Source organism: Rhinoraja longicauda, chromosome 2 (assembly GCF_053455715.1).
Source record: "Rhinoraja longicauda isolate Sanriku21f chromosome 2, sRhiLon1.1, whole genome shotgun sequence".
Taxonomy (NCBI): domain Eukaryota; kingdom Metazoa; phylum Chordata; class Chondrichthyes; order Rajiformes; family Arhynchobatidae; genus Rhinoraja; species Rhinoraja longicauda.
The window spans coordinates 97,712,843-97,728,720 of record NC_135954.1 but is presented as its reverse complement, the minus strand read 5'-3'; the positions used below and the strand labels follow the sequence as shown (position 1 = coordinate 97,728,720).

Sequence of the window (15,878 nt, the reverse complement as noted above, 5' to 3'; positions counted from 1 at the left end):
CTGATGTTCATCCAACCAAATACCCAAGTGTCAATCAGTCAGAACTCAAGTTACCATGCCGCAGTAATGTTCAAATGGAGCTGATTGAAATGAACTGAAAGCTATCATGACCATAAAGCATGTTTAGTTCTAAAAGCTGACATGATCATAAAAGCCATTTAGTGCAATCTATGGTAGATGAATTTGAATGCATTGATGTTCCAAAGCAAGTTTGGGTGTCTCCCTAGTGCGAACAATCGCTGGTATCCAGCTTTGTGCACTCTCAATTGAAAGATTTGTGTCCTCTTTTGTATAAATTGCGAGAAATTGTATACACTGGCAAGATAAAAATGGTCTGTAAGAGCCTTTTTATGTATGGAAAAAGGAAACTACAAATGAGATCAGTTGAAGGTAGGAAATACATAATGGAGACTAAGGAAATGGCAGACGAATTAAACAATTACATTGCATCTGTCCTCTTCAAAAATCACGCAACACCTGGCACTTACATTAGGGAGTTGAGGTCTAATGAGAATGTGGAACTGAAGGAAATTAGTCTAAAAATAGTACTTAAGAAATTAGCAAGTTGGATTGCTCCCAATCCTGTTGATCTACAGCAGTTTTCGAGATGATGCGTATTCTGTAGGTCATGTAAATTTTGAAATCTTTCCTCTGGTTTGGAGGGGAGCAAATGCAGCAACACTAAAGAAAGCAGATGAGAGAGAGAATGAGGGATGATCAACCTGTTAATCTATTGTCACTGGTAAGATAAATGTTAGAATATATAATGAAGGTTGTAATGGCAGAACTCCTTAAAGTATAATAGGATTGAACAGAGTTGATATGAATTCATAAAAGGAGAATTCTATATGGCTAATCTGTTGGATTTTTTTGAGGATGTGACTTGTGTATTGGATAAGAGGGAATGAAGTGAATGTAGTGTAATTTGATTTTTGGAAGGCTTTATGTAGAATAATGAACAAAACTCTGCCCAAGACTGTGATAAATTGCAGAGCTATAGATAGAGACGAGTCCATCACATAGACCAGTCTTTACACCATTGGTTCCATCTACACTTCACGTTGCCTTGGTAAAGCATCCAGCATAATAAAAAACTTGCCCTGCCTCGGTCATTCCTCTCCCTGCTCCTTTCCAGCACAAGGTACAGAAGCATGAAAGTATGCACCACCAGACTTGGGAACAGCTTATTTCCCTTTTGTTATCAGGCTTCTGAATTGCTGTTCCATAAGCTAGGGTACTGTTCTATTCACGTTTACCCCTTTGTTAGATGTAGGGTTCAGATTCTACCTACATGGGGGTTTAGATCCAGGGAAGTGAGTGAGTTCAATCAGATTATGTAAGGTCCTGGTGAAGAGGGACAGGTTGGGCTGCTTTTCAAGGAAGACATTTACTGTGCCCTTTATCATTTTATATAATACACGCAATGCTCAATGCAGTAAAATACAAATGAATAAAATATGATGTACGAAGAAGTGTGATAGATTCAGTCATTAACTTTATGGTAGTTTATCCCATGTTGAACTTATGCCTCTTTATTATATAAAAACAAACTCAATTCATTCTTTTATCAGAACTTGAAAACAATATATACTTTTTAAACAAGAATTTTGGCTTTGTTCAGACTAGCTTTTGCTGTTTTTGATATTTTTGTTTGTAGTCTGTATATGAGCAGAAGGCATGAGAGCGTGCACATGATCAAATAGTTGTGGCAGAGCAGCGAATCATGAAGAAGCCTGTTCTTTTAAGCCGAATCTTGTAAGGATATGCAAGTCACGTTGCACATGGTTCAGATGGAAATGGAAACAAAAAGAGGTATGTATTCTAGGTTGATAGCTCAGTGGTATTTATTGGCTTGATAAGAATGGCAATGTGCCAGTTCGCATCGACTCTTTATCAAGATGAGAAATCCTGTTTTGAAGTCTTGTCCTTTTTTTATGGTTACAAACAAGAAGAATCATTTTTAAGATTTAAAGAGATGACTTTTGTTTGCAACTATTAATCTGGGGAAGCCAACAAATACCAAGGAATATGTAGGAAGGAACTGCAGATGCTAGTTTACACTGAAGATAGACACAAAATGCTGGAGCAACTCAGTGGGACAGGCAGCAGACCTGAAGAAGGGTCTCTACCCGGAACGTCACCTATTCCCTCTCTCCAGAGATGCTCCCTGTCCTGCTGAGTTACTCTAGCATTTTGTATCTCAATACCAAGGATCCACTGGTGAGAGAAAATAGGTATTTCAGGTTGATTTTGAGAAATATGTGGGAACGATTCACCATTGATAATGGTCAATTGGATAAGGGATGTACATGCTATCTCCTCTTGCTCAGGACTCTGCCAAGGCATTTGTTAGGTTAGGTAGGGAAGAAAATGATTCTAATTTCCCAACTCCGAACCGTTCACTTGTGGTACTCAACACGAACAGATCCTTTGTGGGTCTGTTCTGTCCTTGTCCTTGCATAAAATAGTTGGCGGCGAAAGGAGCAAATATAAAATAGTATGCTATTCAGTGGAGGCCAAGTAATACCATCATTACAATACTGAATTTGAAGTGAACACTTTTTATTAAGGGTTTGAAACTTCATAGCATGCATGAAGATGCAACAGAATCTGTGGCTATTAGAGCCATTTATTAAGAGCATAGAAATTTAAGAAATGGCCTAGCCATGTTTCTCATTGATAAATCGAGACATACAGGATGGAAGCAAGCCTTTTGGTCTACCAATTCTGTGCTGATCCTGAAGCAACCATTGTACTAATCGTATATTTTTTCCAATTTAGTTCATGACACATTCTCAATAGCTTCCCTGAAATTACACTACTGCACTCACTTGTACACTAGAGTTTTTAGACTTTAGAGATACAGCATGGAAACATGCCTTTTCGGCCCACAGAGTCTGCACCGATGATCAATCACCTTGTACACTATCACTATCCTACATACGAGGGACAATTCACAATTTTTGTGACACCAATTAACCTACAAAGCTGTACATCTTTGGAGTGTGGGAGGAAATCGGAAACCCTAACGAAAACCCACGTGGTTACAGGGAGAATGTACAAGCTCCTTACATATAGCACCTGAAGTCAGGATCGAACCCGGGTCTCTGAGCTCCAAGGCATCAACTCTACCGTTGTGCCACTGTGGCACCCAAGTCATTTAGAGCAACTAATTAACCGTCCGACTTGCATCTTTTAAGGATGTTAAAGGAAACCAGAGCACTTGAGGGGAAACGCACAGTCATGAGGAGAGCATGCAAACTCCACCCAGACAACACCCAACTCCATCCAGACATGAGAGGTCATGAAAGAAAGTTGCTGGAGCAATGAGGCAGCAGCTCTAGTTGCATTTCTGTGTTTCCCTGGAGCCTGTTCCTCTTTCCAAAAGATTGGAGCTTATCTAATCTTTGACCTTTTCTTCTGACCTTTGTAATGCTTGATTTGCACTGCAGGCCAAAAACTTATCTGTGTCAACCTTGAATTTAGTGACTCGATATTTTGCAAGTTGCTTGGGTAGATAGATTCCTGTCAATCCAATGAGCTTTTATCTTCTGACTCTTTTGTATGCCTTGATCACTTTTCCTTTTGGAAATCCAAATACAACACTTCAACGGCTCAATTGTTAACTGCTTGCTAAAGACAAATTTCTCTTTCATAACATCAAGTTAAACCGGTATAATATTTATGCTTTGTAAGTGATCTATTATCATTTTCTAATTCCTGCATTTTCCTTATGTTGGTCTAGTTCAGAGTCCATTGAACATGGAACAGTAGGTCTACCTGTGTTCCCTCTATTGCACACCTGAGGAAGTTTGATAGAGTATTCATTGACACGTGTTCTCTCTCCTATATTAATATTTATTCTGTCATCTCAGTTAATTTGTACCACTTTTACATCAGAACTCTCCACCAGTTTTGAAGAAATAATGTTAACATCCCAAAACTGTTCACTGAACAGATTTCAACTTAGCCCATTTGAAACACAGGTTTATCCTAAAATGACGTACAATGAGGTTTTTGGCTTCCCGTGGTTTCAGTGGATATTGTAAAGTTAACGAAAGATTACGCTACAATCAGTGTCAGATGATTTGCATCAGAACATTTTGTTAACAATGACAACTTTAACCCTTCTATCATTAAAATTGTTCCATACATTTGCCTCATTTGGATTAGTGCATTAGATCTTTTTGCATTTTTGAACATTTTGACTAATTCAAACAACTGCTTTGTTAGTTAAGTTGAAGAATACCATAATGTCAGAAATGAACTTGGTGTTATCCTTTGAGAACCTAATTTATGCTTGAGGAATTTGGAGGTGTTTGAAGATACCAATGTTTTCTTCATTGTTACATGTATTCTTCATAAACCAGCAGTTTTCTTATCTTTTTGAAAGTTTAAGAAGTCCATCCACCTGAAGGGACTGCCCTTTGAGCTTGCTTTAACCCATCAGTAGTGTGATCTTAATTTCCTTTTGTACCTTTTTTAACATAGGATGGTGTGTGATTTCAAAAAGCTGGATTACCACTTCACCTGTTTTTAGTACTGAAGTGTGAAGCACACAAGAAACATGAAAGGAATATGAAAGGAATATGAGAAATACAAAAAAAGCAGCTGATAAAATATGGATTTATTGAACGCTAAATGTTTCAAGATAATGTACTTTCGCACAAGCATCAAAGCAACTTCTTTGGTGTTTGTTGCAGCATGAAATGCATTGAATTTGCCACTCCTGAAGTGTGCAAGGTCACATACAGTGTAAATACCTTTTTTGTGCGTCTGATTTAGTAAACAGGTTGTTGATGGCTAGTTACCAATAAATACTGGTATCTGTGACAGGATTATTTGCTCATAGCAACAAAATACATTTTAATCCAGATTATTATTTTCCCTTGAAAAAGATAATTCATTTTTGCCTGTCTTTTGATGCTGTCTAAACTTTGACCGTTGTGCTAGTAACTCGTCAGTGAGATTTTAAACGATTCATTTGGTTTCCTTCTATGAGCAACGTTTCCTTTCCCCATACCCCCTGACTCCGCTATCCTTAAGGGCTCTATCTAGCTCTCTCTTGAATGCATTCAGAGAATTGGCCTCCACTGCCTTCTGAGGCAGAGAATTCCACAGAGTGAAAAAGTTTTTCCTCATCTCCATTCTAAATGGCCTACCCCTTATTCTTAAACTGTGGCCCCTGGTTCTGGACTCCCCCAACATTGGGAACGTGTTTCCTGCCTCTAACGTGTCCAAACCCTTAGTAATCTTATGTTTCGATAAGAACCCCTCTCATCCTTCTAAATTCCAGTGTATACAAGCCTAGTCGCTCTAGTCTTTCAACATATGACAGTCCCGCCATTCCGGGAATTAACCTAGTAAACCTACTCTGCACACCCTCAATAGCAAGAATATCCTTCCTCAAATTTGGAGACCAAAACTGCACACAGTACTCCAGGTGCGGTCTCACTAGGGCCCTGTACAACTGCAGAAGGACCTCTTTGCTCCTATACTCAACTCCTCTTGTTATGGCCAACATTCCATTGGCTTTCTTCACTGCCTGCTGTACCTGCATGCTTCCTTTCAATGGCTGATGCACTAGGACACCCAGATCTTGTTGTACGTCCCCTTTTCCTAACTTGACACCATTCAGATAATAATCTGCCTTCCTATTCTTACCACCAAAGTGGATAACCTCACACTTATCCACATTAAACTGCATCTGCCATGCATCCGCCCACTCACACAACCTGTCCAAGTCACCCTGCAACCTCATAGCAGCTTCCTCACAGTTCACACTGCCACCCAACTTTGTATCATCTGCAAATTTGCTAATGGTACTTTTAATCCCTTCATCCAAGTCATTAATGTATATTGTAAATAGCTGTGGTCCTAGCACCGAGCCTTGCTGTACCCCACTGGTCACTGCCTGCCATTCTGAAAGGGACCCATTTATCCCTACTCTTTGCTTTCTGTCTGCCAACCAATTTTCTATCCATGTCAGTACCCTACCCCCAATACCATGTGCTCTAATTTTGCCCACTAATCTCCTATGTGGGACCTTGTCGAAGGCTTTCTGAAAGTCGAGGTACACCACATCCACTGGCTCTCCCGTCAATTTTCCTAGTTACATCCTCAAAAAATTCCAGGAGATTAGTCAAGCATGATTTCCCCTTCGTAAATCCATGCTGACTCGGAACGATCCTGTTACTGCTGTCCAAATGCTCCATAATTTTGTCTTTTATAATTGACTCCAGCATCTTCCCCACCGCTGATGTCAGACTAACTGGTCTATAATTTCCTGTTTTCTCCCTCCCTCCTTTCTTATATAGTGGGATAACATTAGCTCCAATCCACAGGAACTGATCCTGAATCTATAGAACATTGGAAAATGATCACCAATGCGTCCACGATTTCTAGAGCCATCTCCTTATGCACCCTGGGATGCAGACCATCAGGCCCTGGGGATTTATCAGCCTTCAGTCCCATCAGTCTATCCAACATCATTTCCTGCCTAATGTGAATTTCCTTCAGTTCTTCCGTCACCCTAGGATCTCTGGCCACTAGGACATCTGAGAGATTGTTTGTATCTTCCTTAGTGAAGACTAAGGAAACCAAACTAGGCCATTAATACAGCATCCATATAAATATCATTGAGCAATAACCTGCAATAAAGGATTAGCACAATGCTGACCCTGTCTCTGTAGCCTCCAGATCCCCTCTAGCTCTGAACATGGATACTAAAAATGTAGAAATGAAGTTCGAATATTTGGTTAGCATTTGAATATTTCTTGAGGTGGCTTTTTTCAGGCACTGCCATGATTTCAAGTTGCTGCAGCTGAAGTTATTTGTTTTGGGGGTTATGCATCCACATAATTTGAGGCATTTAAAAAAAATATATATATATTTTTATTGAAGGAAAGATACAATACGAATGACGTAATGCATTACATTCCCCTCCATTTTGTTTTTTATATATAACAACAAAAATAACCCTCACCCACCCTCCCTGGACACCCCTTTGCAGCTGATGTGTTCACAATACATCATATCACAAATACAAATGCACAATTTGACAGCAAAACCTCTACATTCTTCCAAGGCGCAGGCTCATACATATCTACAACATGTCAGATGGTTCAGGATACACTCATTCATTATGCATCAGCCATCCTGTGAGGTAATCGGCAATTGTGTAAACAAAAATAAGTAAATAAATAAAAGTAAAACATAATTCCGTTACATTCTCAAAGTATGACAGAAAAGGTTCCCATTTTGAATAAAACCTTTTCACAGACCCCCTCATTTGAGGCATTTTAATGTTAAAATTTAGTTTTGGAATGCAGGTCAGGCTGGTGAAGTTATCATGTTGCCCATCCCGGATGATCCTGAAGGGGGTGGTGGTGAGCCTCTGAACTGCTTGTTCCTGCTCAGTTTAATTCTCATTGTTCCTCTCAGTGATTCAGTGCAACTCAGTGGCCACTTGTGAACAACTAAGATGAACATCAAAGAGCTTTCTAGCCACTTTAATTGGCACCAGTTTTTTATTTAATTTACAAATTTCTTCAAATTGAATGCAAATTCTCAATTTCCATTGATGTGATAAAAGTGTGAATTTCCTGGATTAGCAGCCTCGACGTTCACTTGTCCATTAGAATAATGTGTACAATTGTATCTTGCACATGATGTGTCTCTCTGTAATTCCTTACAACTGATTTGTTATGATTGAATGTAAACATCAGATCATAAGCTGGCAATCAATTTTCAGTCTTAATCATTCATGAAAAAAAATTAATGCACTGCCTTTACCAAATATATAACTTTAAAAAAATATTAAGAGCAAACATTTTTGCTTTACTATAAATGTGTATAATATTGAAAGTGCACCCATTTATTTTCTTTATATGGCTGGTTTTTGTGTACTTGCAGAAGTAGAGATAAGGGTTCGACCTTTAAATTTTTTTAAAAAACTGGAATGATGTGCATTTCCTTCTGTGGTCATATCGCTCTGAAAATGGTGTTTACAGTAGCTGAGCGATGGCAAAAGCAGAAACCACAAGCAGAGACAAGATGTTGCTTTATCAACATAATGGAAGATCCTGTGCTCCTTTTCAAATGCAACCAACAAGATAATTTAACACCTACTTCGAAGGGACTGTGGCCCCTAATTTATTAACTCAACAAAAAATTGTGTAAATTGAGGTGTAGAGAAATTAAGTTGTAGAGAGAAAAATAACTAAAAATGTGATTTCTATGAACATTATTTAAAAAGAAACCAACTGGCACACCCTCTGACAACAGCCGAAAAGTGAAGTTTATTTCTTTAACCAGATGAACAGTTTATGTTATGAAACTAAAACAAAACTGCCTACTTTTATATTCTGGTGCACTTGATTGTTGTATATTATTTTCATTCATAAAATCCCATAATTCTATCCCATTACAATAATTTCCAAGGATGTAACTATTAATGTTGACCTGGAAATTTCAAGATTTAGAGTAACCATTTTTTCAATATACTTTCTCCAAGTTATGTCAAAAATGCATTACCTGGGCATTTAGATGTATTTCATGGGAGAAAAACTTTGTTTTTTTTTCCTTTTCAGGAACTAGGCCTTGGAAAAGTCTCTCTGTCTGCATTTGGGTTTGTTGGTGCGGCGTTTGAAATCATCCTGATTTTGTATCCTTTTTTTCTTAAAACCAATCATGTCTGTTAACAAGTATTATGAGCCGTTTTCTGGGACAGTGGTATTTTACTAAGAGTTAGAGCTAGATAAACAGTGGCGAAGGTTTGGGCCATGTTACTATGGTGACACTTCAGAGAAATTCTTTGTATTTTCCCAATTCTAAGGAAGTGAAGGGGGTGGCAAAGGATATGAATGAAACCCTTGCATTCCTCATCTTGCAGAAGTTCTTCTCCTTAATTCTCACAGCTATCTGATGGTCTCCTCTGTCGTCGGCTTCTATAGCCTCCGGTTCTTTGCAGACCTCGCTCCCACAAAAGATGACACAACCATGACAAAGGTATAGTGGCTAGTGCTGATGATGTATTTGTGGCCCTCTTGTAACCAGACAGCTGGTAAATTTTCCTTGGATAATTGCCTCTAATGGCTCATTTGCAATGATCAATATTTGCTTGCACGTTATGTAAACAGAAATGGGAAGATTTTCATAAAACTAGGTAGTGGAGAAAAAGGATGTACTCAGTTTGGTTTGGATAGTGTCCATTCACTTGTAAATAGCTTGAGATGGAAAGGCCTGTTAACTAGCTATTGAAATCCAGTGGAAGGATATCTGCTAATGAGTAACTTTAATTGAACTAATTGTATCTCCAATGTTAGCATGCAAGTCATAGATTTATTTAGTGTCTGAAGAAACTTGTTCTTCATAACACCTCCAAGATTGAAGATCTAAAACTTTTAAAATACTTGGACAGATGGTGGCATCCAAGATTTACATTTATAAACTAGTGGTTTCCAGCTGTCATTGTAGCATGAGCTTTGTCAAGACATCACAATGATAATTTTTCTATTTTTGGAGAGTTTTGAAAAAGCATCAGGGTTGTGGTGTGTATTGTACCGTACTAGGATGTCAGGAAAGATCAAATTTATTTAATTCTTGATAAAAAGTTTAAGTAACTATTTACAGTGAATTTCTGAAATACAAAGTGATATTTAGTCCTAAACTTTTATTGATGGAGGTTAATTATTTGTACTGAATTTGATTTTGATTATACACAGTTGATTATCAAATGGAATTGTCCATGATTTGGTGTTTTCACTTCAACTGGATTATTATGAATAGTTTTGCTGCATTTGTCCATTTCTTCCTGTCCCTTCCTGTCATTTAGATAGCAGCACTGATCCTTCATTTTGGAATATTTTATCAAGTACAAATAAAATACAAGTTGCCAAATCTTCAAATTAAAACAATATGTGTTGTCTCATTGAATGGTGTTTGTGATTTTTTTTCTCATTTTTATTATCACAGTAAAGTTGTGAAACTTTAGCCTTTGTTGTGCAAATCAAAAACTTAATGAGTTTGTCTCAATGGGATTTTTTTTCTCCTGTCCAACAGATCATCGGAAATTGTGTTTCAATATTGGTTCTTAGTTCAGCATTACCTGTTATGTCAAGAACTTTGGGTAAGATTAATTATTTTCTCTATTCTGGAGACTAGTTATTAATTACTGCACATGTATTGGTGTTTGTCATGAAACTGGGCTGGCTTCAATGCAGATGTCATATTGTGGTGTTAAAGTTGTGTGGTATTCCTCTGCTATTACAAAGTATACCACCATTACTAAACATTAGCACTATTAAGACAAGGTGATATCTTCAAAACATCTTGTAGACTCTGGTGGTTCTAATGAGATTGCTTCCAAAAATTGATGGAGGATTTTTTTTTGTAAGACGCTAATGTAGGAATACAAATTCATGATTTCAAAATGAGTTCAAAGATAGATTGTGAAATGCCTTATGTAGATGGGAACTAGAATGTTTCATTTTCCATGTAACAATTTGAGAGACCTTAAATATTTCTGGAGGACAAGTAGATGATTATTTGTAGGAGAAATAGTAGAGGACAGATGCAAGGAGAGAATATGAATAAACTAGTTTTAGCTTCTGGAGAAAGTACATGAATAAATGTGTTTTTATTGCTCCAGCCCCTCTTTCAAACAGCTCTGGCAACATTATGGATTCTGAGTGGATACATGGAGCATGTCAGACATAATCTGTAAGGGTAAATTTGGTCTACTTATTTCATAGGCTGTTTTGTACGTGGAACAATATTTGACTTGGATAGTTGAGCAACTGAAGCAGATTTAATTAGAGTTTCAAAGTAATGCATTGCATACACTGAAGGAATACTTTAAAGTGCTGTAGTAATGATCAAGGAATGACTCAAATCTGAACTTTGGAACTATGCACACTGGGATGCAAAGTTGAATCGTATTAAGTGCACTGCAGCTGTTGGTTGCTTCCTACCAATAGCAAAGTTGTCAGCTACTTTCCTCATTTTTTTTCTGGAGAACATGAATAGGTGACATTTCAGTCTGGACGCTTCTTCAGACTGACACATCACCTATCGATGTTCTCCAGAAATGCTGCGTGACCTATTGAGCTACTCCAGCACTTTGTGTTTTTCCACTCAACATTCCAACATCTGCAGTTCATCGTATCATCTTCCTCAATTTTGTGTTGGAAAAGCTTTTCAAGAACCTAATTTTAGGGTCGAGTAAAATACAAACCACTGGAAGATCTCAGTTTGGAGATATAGCGCGGAAACAGGCCCTTTGGCCCACCGAGTCTGCACCGACTTGCGATCCCCACACATTAACACTACACTGGGGATCAAGCCAATTGGATCAAGCCAATTAACTTACAAATCTGTACGTCTTTGGAGTGTGGGAGGAAACAGAAGATCTCGGAGAAAACCCACGCGGTCACGGGAAGAATGTACAAACTCCGTACAGATAGACTGGATCGAACCTGGGTCTCCGAAACTGTAAGCGGTGTAAGGGAGCAATACTGCTATACCACCAAGAGGGTTGGAATTGGGCTTAATTTGACCTTGGTTTCATGCATTCGCCCCCACGTTCACAGAACATCTTTGATATTTCCCTGCTTTTCATAAGGACTGCTTCTTCTGCACTTAATGGTTCATACTCTCGCCTTCACATGAACCCATTTCCGATTTCATGGTACCTTCCCACATAATCTCAGGATATGCTGCAGTTTCCCCATGCCTCTTCCCTTTAGCAAGCAGGATCCCAGATACTCCTTCCAAGGATTGTGCTGCATTCATGCTCAATGCAGTCTCCTCCACATTAGCAGAACACCTCTGATCAGTCACCAAGGGTACACCTGACCTTCCAGTTGCCTGTAGCTTTTATTCTTCATTCCACTCCCACTCTGACTGTCTTGGCGTCTTTTCCTGTTCAATAGAAGCCCGGCATAAGCGTCTCATTTTCCAACCGCGCACTTTGGCTTGATACTGAATTTCATAATTTCAAATAACTAACCTTTTCTGATTATGTTTGTCAATTGGCCTCCATGGGTGGTGTATGCTTGATTTATGCTTGTCAATTGGTCTCTGCAAATCAATCCGAATGTGTAAGGAGTGGATTTGAAAGTGGCATAACATAGAACTGGTGTGGACCCGTTGGGCTGAAGAGTCTGTTTCCATAGTTTCTCTCTAAATTAAACTCGTAACATAAACCAGTTTTTCCTCTCTCCGGAGATGCTGGCTATTTCCAGTATTATCTTTTATTACCAATTTCCAGTAATTATAATACTTTGCACCTGAGTTTTGGAATTATTATTTTTTTCTTTCTTCCATTCTCGGAAATGTTCTATTTGGATCCACTCAGCTCATATCATTGTGCCATTCAATTTTGACTTCTCCACTCTTCCCCATTGTTGGCAATACGAAACATGTTTAATTTCTAACTTTTCCTAATTCAGATGAAATATCATTGAATTGAAATATTGATTACATTTCATTCTCCACAGGTATTGCCTGAATATTTTCAGCATTTTCTGTCTTTGTCTTCTTGCTTTTCATTTTATTGAGCATTTAATCCAAGTACTGTGTATTAGATTGTATTTGGATTTTATTTTGACAATGATTGGTCGCAGGCTGAATCTAATTCCACACTGGTACTTGCCTCATCAACCTACTCACAGAATCTCATAGAGCCTTTGTCCAAACATGGACAAAAGGGAGAAATTCCTGAGGTGAAGTGAAGTCCCCCATTTGTGATGATGGATAAAGAGGACAAGACCTGGACAATATCTAGGCTTGGGCTTATAGGTGGCATGTTATGTATTGTTTATTATTTTTATGTGCCAAATACAATGAAAAGCTTTGTTTGCACGTTGTCGGCTCAAGTCAAATCACACTACACAAATACAATCAAGCCATGCACATGTGCAACAGGCCGTGCAAAGAGACATTTACCCGAGTGCAGAATATAGTGTTACAGCTTTATAGCCTTCCAGTTGCAGAGAGTACAGTGCAGTGTGTTAGTTTGGAAGATTAGGTCTACACCCTAGTTTATGGGGAGGACTATTCTGTTCTCTGATAACAGCAGGAAAAAAAGTTGTTCCTGAATCTGGTGTTAGGTTCTTTCAAGATTTTGTTTTCTGGCCGACAGAAGAGGGAACAACCATGGTGAAAATTATCCTGGTTATATTGGCAGCTTTCCTGCGGCAGCATGAAGTTGATGGAGAGGATGCTGTTTGGGCGGAATCCACAACACTCTGCAATTCCTGTGGTCTTAGGCAGAACTGTTATGAAACCAAGCAGGATGCCATTGATGCTATCAATGGTGCATCTGTAGAAGTTGGTAACTGTCATTGAAGATATTCTAAATTTCCTGAGTCTTTTGAGGAACTAGAGGCGTTGATGTGCTCTCTTGGCTGTAGCGTCACGTGCTTGGTCTAGAACAAATTGCTGGTGATATTTTGCACCTGAGGAACTTGAGGTTCACCATCTCCACTTCAGCACCATTTATGCTGATTAGGGCGTGTATACCATCCTGCTTCCTGAAGTCCATAACTAACTAGCTCCTTCAACTTGTTAACGCGAGGGAAAGAAGTAGTTGGCTTGACACCATGTTACTATGGTCTTTACCTCCGCCCTGTACTCTGTTCCATCATTGTTCGAGACTGTGAAATGTATTTTAATTAATTAAAGGTGGCGTGAAGGCCATTTTGTAATTCTCATCCTAATTCTCCTCGATTTCCCTCAACGTGCTGATTTAAGCGACATACATTGTTATATGACAAAACTGCACTATTAACTTTGCTATTAACAATATGTTACACATCCAAAGAAGCATAAAGCATTTGTAACTTCCCTCATTAATGCATTTGGACATGCCATATCAGAGGTATCCCCTTTATTCTATTTATCTCTTCACGGCTTTGTCCTATTTAGCTCTTCATGGCCACTAGTTTTTTAATCTCGTAGTAACAAGGAACTGAAGATGCTGGTTCACAAGAAAGGACATAAAGTGTTGGAGTTACTCAGCGGGTCAGTTTTTTTTTTTTACCTTCCCTGGTTCTGACTGGGTTTTGGATGTAAAACTTTAACTTTTTCTCTTTCCACAGATGTTGCTGTGCATTTTCACTTATTTTAAGTTAAGTAATTTGGCATAATATTTTTCCCAACAGACAGGCGTAATCTTTTTGTCACATTACTGCATCCCTCTGCTTTGTTATACGTAGTAAGCTGATGTAAGCAAGATCATCTTTGACAGCTTACTGGCCAGATGCATGTAAGCAACACATGCAATTCCCAGTTAAACATGACATTTTATTTAATCTATGTAACACAGAAATAAATGTGGTTATGGACAGTGAGGAGAATGGTCTCGGGCTACAGGAAGATATTAATTAGCTGGTAAATAAGGCAAAGCAATTTGATCTTTATGTGTGAAGAGATGCATTTTGGAAGGTCAGTTGTTAGGGTGGACAAATTGAATGGTAGAGTGCGAGCAAGTATTGAGGAACAGAGGGACCTTGGTGTACAAGCCCGACGATCCCTGAACTTGGCAGCCCAGATAAATAGCGTGGTAAAGAATTTTGTAAGATGTTGCCCTTTGTAAGGCTTTCAATGATGGTGCAGAATAGTTGTGGTACAGCTTTATTATTTTTTTTAAATGATGAGCCCAGATTTGAAATATTGTGTGCAGTTTTAACTGCCACAGTATAGAAAGGCCTTGGTTGATCTGGAAGATGTGCAGAGGAGATTCTCCAGGGTGTTGCCTGGAAGGGAGCATTTTAGGTTTGAGTAGAGATCGGATGGACTAGGATTGCTTTTCTGGAGTGGAAAGGCTGATGGGAGCAGGCAGGTGACTCGGTTAGAGGCGTACAAAATTGTGAGGACTGTGGATGGGATCGGCAGTAAAATAAATTTCCCCTGTAACCAGTTTTAAGTCAAGAGTAAGAGGCTTCAGGGGATGTGAGGAAGATTTTTTATTTTACTCGGAGTTTGGAGTGCACTGCTTGAGAGCTCCTCTGATTTTAGTAGCTCAGCAGCTCAGCACTTGAGTCGCCTTGGCAAAGAAGGCTGCAGACCAAGTGCTGGCAGGGGAGACGGGTACAGTTTTTGTGCTGTACGACTCAATGTAATTTTCACGAAGTTAGTGACTTCCATTTAGAGCTGTTATTGTTAACTGTCCTAATCTTGCATGAGTACATCCATTTAGGTAGAGAGATTAGGAATCTGATATTTCAAGCAGTTATGTTAATTGCTCTAGCATCAGTGGAGAAGCCTGTTTGCTTGTCTGTTGACACTACAATTATTTCATAATTTGACTTTAGCCTTTAGAAAAACAGGATGGAAAATGGCTCTTTGGCCCACAGAGTCCGCGCAGACCAACGGTCACCTCGTACACTAGCACTAACACTAGGGACAATTTACAATTTTTGCTGAAGCCAATTAACCAACAAACCTGTGTGTCTTTGATGTGTGGGAGGGAACTGGAGTACCCGGAGAAAACCCACAAGGTCACAGGGAGAATGTACAAACTCTACATGGAAAGCACCGGTAGTCAGGTTGAACTTGGTTTACTGGCATTGTAAGATAGCATCTGTACCATTGCGCCACTTCAATGATGTTTCGTAATGGTGTGTCTGGGAGCACATACAGAAATGATGTTTCATTGTTAGGATTTGCTCAAGCCATATCTCTGGTATTGAAATGCATCTTTGTGCTTGATCTTTTGATTGATTGGAACGGACAACATGGAAACACATTGGTGAAATTTGCAGTGGCCAATTAACCTGCAAACAAGCAAGGCTTTGTAATGTGAGAGGAAACCAGAGCACCTGGGGGAAACCCACGTGTTCACAAGGTGAATGTCCATGCAAATGGCACCCGAT

General features: G+C 38.9%; 1 protein-coding gene across 4 annotated transcripts in view; it reads left to right on the top strand.

Moving 5' to 3' along the window:
• The window catches only part of lmbr1 (limb development membrane protein 1), a 147,201-nt gene that overhangs the window by 112,802 nt on the left and 18,521 nt on the right, over window positions 1-15,878 (top strand). For all 4 annotated transcript variants that reach the window (XM_078424807.1, XM_078424816.1, XM_078424831.1 and 1 more), the window contains 3 exons: window positions 8,592-8,665; window positions 8,919-9,009; window positions 10,063-10,129. In XM_078424807.1, the coding sequence (XP_078280933.1) occupies window positions 8,592-8,665; window positions 8,919-9,009; window positions 10,063-10,129 (232 nt within the window). The remainder of the gene's footprint in view (window positions 1-8,591; window positions 8,666-8,918; window positions 9,010-10,062; window positions 10,130-15,878) is intronic.